The following is a 9,272-nucleotide window of genomic DNA, read 5'->3' as shown; positions in this document are numbered from 1 at the left end:
CCCATTCTTCTAGAGCTCTAGAAGCAAGGGATTCAACCCTTCCAAGATCCTCTGAGAAACCTCGATCTCTAATCTCCCTTGTGATGACATCAAGATCTTCTTGAGCAAGCCTCTTCATAGAGCTATGAAGTATTTGAATTTTTTTTATTTTTTTAAACAGTAAATTAAGAGTAAAAGATCGATCGAAATTATGAATAGAATAATAATAATAATAAAAGTGAGGATAAATAGATTGGTTTGTAGTGGTTGGAAAAGATGTAGATGAAAGCATGAGAGTAGGTGAGACAATATTGTCATATTTTTGTATGACATATGTACTTTGCCTCTGTATTGTTAGGAACAAAATCAAAGGAGTGAAATTTTTGCTCAATGCGGTATTGTTTTTATGACTAATATTGGTTGTTCTAGAGACTAACATCATATACGGTTATGTTAGTGTTTGGTTGGGGTGTTTGGTTGTTCCAGATAGTCATGATAATGTTCTCTTCAATATTTCATATTTTATTTTGCAATTTGTGATGATTTGTGAAAAAAGAAAATTTGAACAAAATAAAATTTAGTCATATATTTATTAGAAAAAACACAAAATTAATGCAACATAAGTTGATTTTTCATAGGAAATTACTTTCAAGAGAAAGACTCCAAACTCCAAATAAGGTCAATGTATTATTTAGTAAGCAATGGCTCTAATGCACTTGTAAAATATTTAGATTTGTAAAGGGTTTCAAGCACCTTTCAAATCCTGTTTTCCTTGATCAAAAAAACATTGAGCCACCAAATTGTATGTTCGATCTTAATCTTATTTGTGATTTTGTCACAATGACACTATTGGATGTAAGTTGAAGATTGATTTATAGAGGTCTGTTGAAGCAAAACAAAAGGTTAAAGGTTAGATATTGCCCAATCAGTTTAATCATTTTTCACTTTCAATTATCTTAAAACTCACATTTGCTACCAATTAATTTCTTTACTATTTGATATTTGTGTGCTTATTATTTGTATCAATGTTTGGAATCAAATTTCATGAACTTCCATGATGATAGTAAGCCAAAGAAGAATGCAAAACGAACAAATATAGTTTAAATTAAAAATAATTTAACACAAATAGTTTCTTTGATTATTTAATATTTATATAATAATACACTAAATAATAATATTCATGAGATCACCAACTACAATAAATTTCTATACTAACACTCAAAATATTCATAAAAACTTATTTTAAATAAAAAACAATCCTTTAAAAATATTAAAATCAATAGAAACAAAAACAAGTGAATGCCCTCTACAGTACACATTTATAAAAAAAATTCAAGTACCTACAGTACACATTTATAAATAGAAACAAAAACAAGTGAATGCCCTCTACAGTACACATTTATAACAAAAATTCAAGTACCTACTTCGAATTTTTCATTTGAATGCCCCTAGTAGAAACATTGCATGCAACAAATATAAGGCAAATGCTTCCGTGGAATTTATTAATAACCATGAAAGGACTGCAGAAAAGGAATTTATTAATGACCATAAAAGGATTGTAGCCAGTCTAGCATAATTACCGTGACCAAAATTCTCTCCACAATATTCAAGTCCAACTTTCATTTATTGCTCTATACCCTAGCTCGCTGATCTATTAAAAGCTTCATTTCTTGTTGTAATGTGGCAGGTCACCGAGTAAAGAACATTAATTTATAGGTTAATCTGATTTAATCGATTAAAGAAAATTTACAATAAGCGAATGTTTACATGGGGCGGTGAGAAATCAATGGAGGATAAGACATTCCAGAGGCAATACACACTTCACAAGTGGGTGGAATTAAACATTAATTCGTTTGAAGGAGCTTCCATTAAATACCAATCGAAACCATGTACCTAATATATAGCACACAACAATTTCCAGAACCACAAAGGTCATATCGAGAAAGCACTAAAATTAGCGCATTCTGTAAAACTTTATATCTTAACAAGACACATGTTAGCTGGGATAATTAGATCAGTAGCTGGTGCAAATTTAACTAAGTGCAACAATACCCATGTCACTGATTGAGTTCTAATTAGAATTAGAGGAGCTCAGGAACAACTTGGGTCGGATCTGGGTTTAGTAGCCTGGCTTAGTGTTGAAAATCTAACCTCCACAAAGAGGCTTCGGTCTCTTCAAAATCTATTTTAATTGTATATACGAAATATCTATCTTATATACGACTAGTATCAGTCATTAGCAGCACCACTGCTGCCACTGTCAATGGAAGAAGACTTGAGTGTCACAATGGTATGATGCAAATTTGGGGTGCTTATAACTCTAGAAGATGGCCTATGGTGCTTTACAAGAGGAACCAAGGACTGCACCACATCAGCCATAAGTGGCCTGTAATCTGCTTCTGGTTGTGCACACATTGCAGCTATTGCTGCAACCTACATTTCAGAAGAGAAGGGATATGAAGTTAGATACGGAGAAAAAATATAAATTTTATCATTGCTCTTTAGTTAATTGAAAATTACTGAATGGCTGACCTGAATGAGCTCTTTCATGGAGAACTGACCCTCCAACACCGGATCAACAATCTGAATTAGCTTATCTCTGTCTGTGAGCTGAGGCAGAGCCTGCAATGAACAAAATGGTAGTAATACTGAGATATTAATGTTTATAGAGCTTTGTTTTTATAATTCAGCGGAACAATCAGACAGGTATTTCTACTTTGTATAGAAAAAACAATACCCAAGAGACGAGGACACCTTGACCAGGTGGCCTTTTCATGTCCACTGGAACTCTTCCAGTTAAGAGTTCCAATAGCACTACTCCATAGCTGTACACATCTGACTTGGTAGTCAAGTGCCCTGTCAATGCATACCTGCATAGCATACACGGTGACAATTAAATGCGTGAAGTTTCCAGTCTTTGATAATTTTGATGGTTTCTGGATTTGACTGTATTAACATTTTTTTATCAATGATTTGGATCATACACCATGAGAAAACGTCTACACAGAAAGCTAAAACAAGTCTTACCAAGGGGATAGTTTTTGTTTTCTTAATTGTCTTTATAGAGCATGTGTTTGCGCGTTATGGCATGATCTATCATCGGGAAGAGTAAGCTAGAAATCGATCATGCAGATCAAATGCCTAATGAAAGTGACAATTCTGAAGTGCAAATGACAAGGGTTCAATCATTATTGTTTCCGCCATAATTTTCAATAATTGGCTATGTAAATTCAAGCTATAAGATATGGATACAACTGAAATGCCAAGAACTATAAGGCTTTATATAATCTTAAGTATCAAAAGCTAGGTCTTGAAGTCCTTTCATTTTGGACAAAATACCAAATGAATTGATCATGGAATTTTGCTTCCAACTTATTTCCAATAACAAGGTCAAAGGGAAAAAAACACCTTAAAGAAGTTAGTTATATTTGTTTCGAAACCATTCTTAGATTTATTGTGCATAATAATAATTGAGTGAGTTTATTTCCACTACATTTCAGATCAAACTACAAAATCCATCACAAGCAGAAGAGAGCAAGACGAGAGAAATGAGTCCATGATAAACGATCTGAGAAAGTGAGATCCTTTAACTTACTCTGGAGCAACATATCCTTGAGTTCCTAGAACACGAGTAGACACATGGCCTCCTACTTTATCAGACCCAAGTTTGGCCAAGCCAAAATCTGAGACTTTGGCGTGGTAGTTCCTGTCCAGGAGAATGTTGCTACTTTTGAAGTCCCTGTGGATGACAGGAGGATCCACGTACTCATGCAGGTATTCAAGGCCTCTTGCTGCATCAAGGGCTATTCTCATTCTAGTCTCCCAGTCCAGTTTTGGAGGGGTACCAGAAGACCCTGTCACAGGATTAAAATCAAAACATATCTTTTCAAAAACGAATATAAGTTACAATTGAAATTAATAACATTGGACCAACCTGTACATGTTGCACTAAGTTTTAGTATCAAGTTTAGTTTCTGAATCAGGAAACGAGAGCATTATAATCTCGTTAATCTACATAGCATAACAAAACATATGGATTTCACAGAATCTATGATATGAGGGTGGCAGGGGGCAGGGGGCAGGGTGAGACATTTCTGGGATAGCTGGAATAGAAAGCTATTTCTTGGAAAACAGCAGGAATGGGAGATAAGAAAAGAATATAAGAAATTTCAATTATTCATATGAGACATTCATCATATAGAATAATATTACATAATCTTAGCGCTGGATTAGAATTCACATGAGAATTGACTTACAAGTTAACAAAATTTCAACACTTTCAATATTAATGCCTTATACAGATTGACATTTTCTATTTAAATACCAAAATTGTAACTAAATAGGCGAAGAGTTTTTCTTCTTTTTATATTCTTCATTTTATACTTAGATCAGCATGACTAAGAAATAGAGAGATTCTAAAATTGAATAAATGGGACCAGCATCAGTCATATAAAAATTTGTCGACAACTTAGCTATTGTTTTCTGTCAAAAAGGTTGACTCCCTCTTGTCATAACTTGATACCTTGAATGAAATGTAATAATGCTGCTGAACGCTTTTCTATCTCATAGACTTCACACTGCTTTCATTTAAGGGCAAGGGGCAAAGCTAATAATCTTTTCCTACATGAGTAAGAGTGATGTGAACTTCTTTTTTCTGCATTCATTGGGGGTTTGTAACCAATATCATATTTAAAATTTAGGTCGCATTCTCCATTGAAATTTCTTCAAAATGTACGAGGTGAAAAGATCAGACCATTATTAGTAAATCAGATGCAATGCAGCTGTTTATACTTATATGGATCAGTTTGGATCTAACTTTCTAAGTGATTAGGAAATCAAATCAGTGAATTTTAGCTCATGTAATGCAGTTGTTTATGTTGATGTGGATTAACATGGATATAATTAATTATATAGGCATTCATTTGGTACCTTAAGTAACATGCAGCAATCTTACTGAACACTTTCTATCTCATAAGTTTCACATTACCTTTCATTTAAAAGAAGATGCGTTTTAAATTTATAATCCTTTCAATACATAGCTAAATCAGCATAGCTAATAGTGGTGTGAACTTTCATCTTTTTTTTACTGCATCCATTTGGGCTTTACTACTAATAAACATTATCCTACTCAAAATCTTAAGCGTAATCGTGATTGAGATTACTTTGGGAGAGAAAAAACAGACCGTTATCAATAAATCAAATTTCAGTGAATCATAGAAAATGTGATGCAGCTGTTAATATTTATGTACTTCAGTTTGAATCTGAGTCGAATTGTATGCAATATGCAAAACACTTTGATGTGTTTCTATTTACATCTACACTTGCTTAAGAGTGGTCCAAGAATGGTTGAGATTTTGCAATATTGGAAAATCTTGCGGTGCTGGGTTTAACATTTTGTACCTCAATGGGTTCTCCAATGTATTCTGTTACTAATTTCATATTATACATACACTACTTCTATTGTACAGATTAATCAGATTTCTTTTTCTTTACATTATACTGTTTATTCCCCCCATTGTTTCTTCTTTTTTAAATCACATATTTTGCAGGCTAGTTGGTTCGGGATGGCTAGGCATTACCTGACCGTCCCCTGCCATTTCTGAAGCATACTAGAATGTCTACTTTTCGTTTTAGTAGTTGCTGGTCCTAGAGACATTTCTCGCCCATCCCTCTGTCCCCAAAAAGTCACAAATGAAGGGAAAGGTGGAATACCCAAACAAAGTTCCAATTTAGCATCAAAAAATTCTTGTTGGAAATAAGTTTAGACTTACAATCTAATACTACATCTATTATGACCAGAATGAATAAAGAGGAAACTCCTCTCAGAAACAAAGCCAGATATGGCCGATAATTATTTCTGAACATAGTCTTAGTTATATATATGTTACAACCAGAATCATCTAAGTGGTGCACAGCTTAAATGGTTTCTCACATGCATCTAGTAACTTCATTTAGGGTCGATATTATTAAATCCTAGAAATCGGGAGAGTCCACAAATTTTCATGTATATAGATCAAAATGCCAAAACAATGTGTTCTCAATGAAACAGGGCATTGAATAACTTGAGTGATTCCGGACATAGTGTAGTTTTGGCTGTGATGTGCTATGCTCTAGACACCAAACTACAGGACATATCAATAACACGGTTAGGAAGATTATTGTGGCTGCAATATGATATAGTGTTTAGACTGTCGTTATAAACTATAAACTAGTCACTAAACTAAAAAGTCCAAACCAAAACTACAGGGCGAGGGGTTAGCTAGGCAAAGTCCACATCATTACACAATGTTGTACCAAATAGGGGCTGGTGCCAGTTATACACACTAGGGACTCCCTCAACTGCTTGTATCTTGATTGAGTTTGTTTTCAAAGCATGGAGTTTGCCTCCCGGTTCTTTTCTTCAATTGCCAGTTCAACTAAGATTACAGTAAATCTAACTGTAAGTCCCAAGAATCAGCACATATGCTTGTTTTTTTGTGGTCAAAGGTACTCTCGAATTTCTATCACCAAATAATATTAGATTCAAACCTCTCCTACAAACATTAATTTGCAAGAAACCCAAATCAAATCAACACAGGAGTTCAATGAACTTATTGATTTTTCAATAAATTCGATGGAAGCAAAGAAAACAATATTAGGATTTAGAACCTAGGCAATAGATGCTCACCGTCGGAGTAAAGGTGCTCCTGAAGGCTTCCATTGAGCATGTACTCATAGACTAAGAGCCTGTGGTCATGGTCTGCACAGTAGCCAATCAATGAAAGCAAGTACGGGGAATGCAATCTGCTCAGAACATCAACCTGTTCAACAAGGAATCCATGCATATTGGTATTTTAGTGTGAATCCAAATATAAAGAGTCATCAAATGGATGATGACACGAGCATCATACAATCAGTAAAACAACACTGTAACTATAGGAAGTCTCTTAATCCAGAGCATGGGAAATGCCTTTAATTCGGTATACCTAATCTAGAACTGTCAAAAAGCTGAAAGGCATAAGATGAAAGAAACCAACATACCTCTACACGAAACTCTTGTTCGCCCTGCTTGCTTGCTAGGTCAAGCTGCTTGACGGCAACCTTGCTGCCATCCTGCAACACCCCTTTATAAACAGACCCAAAGCCTCCATGACCAATAATATTATTTTGACTGAAATTGCTCGTGGCAACTTGGAGTTGTTTAAATGTGAATACTTGGGCTTCTGTGTGACAAGAGCTCAGCACAGGGGTCGCAGACTCCTCACATTCTTTAGGTTCTACATTACACAAGCAGTAGAAAAACAAAAAGTCAAAAATGCTCACCCATATTTCAAAATGGGTGTGTCTAATAGACCTCTAAACTTGAAACTAAACATCATTAACTCAGGTATTTCTTCCCAAAACTGATCAGATTTTAAATTTACTTCACAAAACAATAAAAACCCTCATAGAGTAAGGAATCCAAAACTTACTCTCAGTGCTAAACCTCCTCCTTACTTTGTTTCTGATGTACCAATAATAGCTGAATGCAACAAGCAAGGCCACCACTGCAAGGGCAGCAATAACGACAATGACAACGAGGGCTATGCCAGCATTCCTTCTCTCTCCATTGAATTGGGTCACCGCGGGAGGGCCTATGCTCCTGTTTTCCTCCAGATACCGAACCATCGAGGCTTATTTGGGCCTCCTCTTACATACACCAAAAACAGCAGACAAACCCACTTGACTGATATATTTAGGTCACAACATTTGGCATGTAGACAAAGCGCATTAAAGAATGTAGGAAGGCGAAGCTTGAAACACAACAAATGCTAAAACTAAATTACTAAACTACAATCACAACATTTGGCATTTACCAAAGTATGGTTTTAGGTTTTTCAGAGCAGCAAGAAACAAAAAACAACGGATGGTGACAACGGACTGCTAAACACAACAAACGTTAACACTAAACTACTCAACTACAATCACAGCATTTGACATTTACCAGAGCATGATCTTAGTTAGGTCTATCAGACCAGGAAGAAAACCAAAAACAAAAACAACGGATGGTAACACTGGACTGCAAAGCTTTGATTGTCATTGATAGCATTCAGTCAAACTACCACTGATCAATGCAGTGATGGAAGGAAGGAAACCTGGTTTTCTTACATGAAGGAGGGAACATGCTTGGAAATTTGGGGTTATGGGGTGGTTTATTTAAACATATTGAAAGTTCCAAGGTTGTGTTGGTTATCTGCATTGGTCTCAGAGCCCACAAGAAGCACTGCTGATACAAATAGAAAAGAATTGGCTGACACACTGCACGGTCCACATAGTTTCAGAGAGAAGGAATACACAAATATACCATTGGACCTCCTCTCTGATTTGAGATTTTGAACATAATGCTTTCAACATCTCCTATGTCTTTGACAAATGGGTTAGCAATGAGGAACTAGGACTTCCAAAGAATGCTGCAAGATACCATCTTTATGGCAATGATATATAGGTAAGACATCCGCTCAATATCAACTGAAGTTGGACAGAAGGATAAAAACAAATAAAGAATGGTGTAGCATATTCTTATTCTAGGGAGAAATATTGTAACAGTATTTATGATTAACAACGTATCAGCTTTTGAAGGAAAGGTCGAGGTAAGACATCCTTTCCATCAACTAAATTATTTTTTTAAATTACATTCTCGGATTGTTTCTGATTTCCCATATATAAAAGTAGGCTTTAATTGATTATACAAATTTGTTAGTTCAAAATTCAAACTACACTCAATAAGCCCTCATCGCTAGAACAAAATATTATATATACAATGTAGTTTCGAAGATAGGGTTTTTGGCTCCAACTTATAGAAATGAATTTGGTGAGTTGAGATGGTTTTATTGAAAAATTGTTAATTAAATGCCCACATGCCCCAAGATATATATAGCAAGAAAGCACTTGGAAAAGACATTTGGTATCATATCCACATGGAGGATTGATCAATTTTGTCTTTTGTATTGAAAAGTCACATTAGTTTTGAGTTGAGTATTGAAATATGAAAGGAGTGGGTGGCTTATGGCCAATGGCAGGTAGAAGGGGGAGGGAAGAAGGCTTAAAGCATGTTATTCGGTGATTGTTGGTCAATGTGGACCAACATTAACTTAGAATATCCACTTCCAGAGTATTTAATTGATGACTTAGTAACTAATATGCCTTGGGGCAATAAAGCTGGCTTAGTTTGTCTTTGGAGGGACACTTGTTCTCCTTAATTATCTTAGAGGTTTTGTCATGTACTCCAATTTCTCCAATCATGTATTGCTTCTTCAGAATTGTGGACCACGGAA

At 35.2% G+C, this 9,272-nt stretch overlaps 1 protein-coding gene across 1 annotated transcript; it reads right to left on the bottom strand.

Moving 5' to 3' along the window:
• Window positions 1-1,816: 1,816 nt before the first annotated feature.
• LOC149565935 (putative serine/threonine-protein kinase PBL7) lies at window positions 1,817-8,455 on the bottom strand. The gene is made up of 7 exons (XM_089819409.1): window positions 7,431-8,455; window positions 7,000-7,235; window positions 6,647-6,779; window positions 3,575-3,833; window positions 2,717-2,849; window positions 2,512-2,601; window positions 1,817-2,412 (listed from the first exon to the last, which is right to left on the bottom strand). Exons 1-7 carry the CDS (start codon window positions 7,624-7,626, stop codon window positions 2,209-2,211), a joined length of 1,251 nt encoding a protein of 416 aa, XP_089675535.1. The 5' UTR covers window positions 7,627-8,455; the 3' UTR covers window positions 1,817-2,208.
• Between the last annotated feature and the right edge of the window lie 817 nt (window positions 8,456-9,272).

This window comes from Cupressus sempervirens, chromosome 3, assembly GCF_028749045.1.
Source record: "Cupressus sempervirens isolate cs-2001-9-10 chromosome 3, ASM2874904v1, whole genome shotgun sequence".
Classification (NCBI taxonomy): Eukaryota; Viridiplantae; Streptophyta; class Pinopsida; order Cupressales; family Cupressaceae; genus Cupressus; species Cupressus sempervirens.
This window is presented reverse-complemented; position numbering and strand designations above follow the sequence as displayed.

Coding starts and splice junctions, on each gene's coding strand:
- LOC149565935 (XM_089819409.1), bottom strand. CDS start 7,626: ATGGTTCGGTATCTGGAGGAAAACAGGAGCATAGGCCCTCCCGCGGTG. Junction 7,236..7,430: donor GAGGAGGTTTAGCACTGAGA/GTAAGTTTTGGA, acceptor TGTGTAATGTAG/AACCTAAAGAATGTGAGGAG. Junction 2,850..3,574: donor CAAGGATATGTTGCTCCAGA/GTAAGTTAAAGG, acceptor TATGCTATGCAG/GTATGCATTGACAGGGCACT.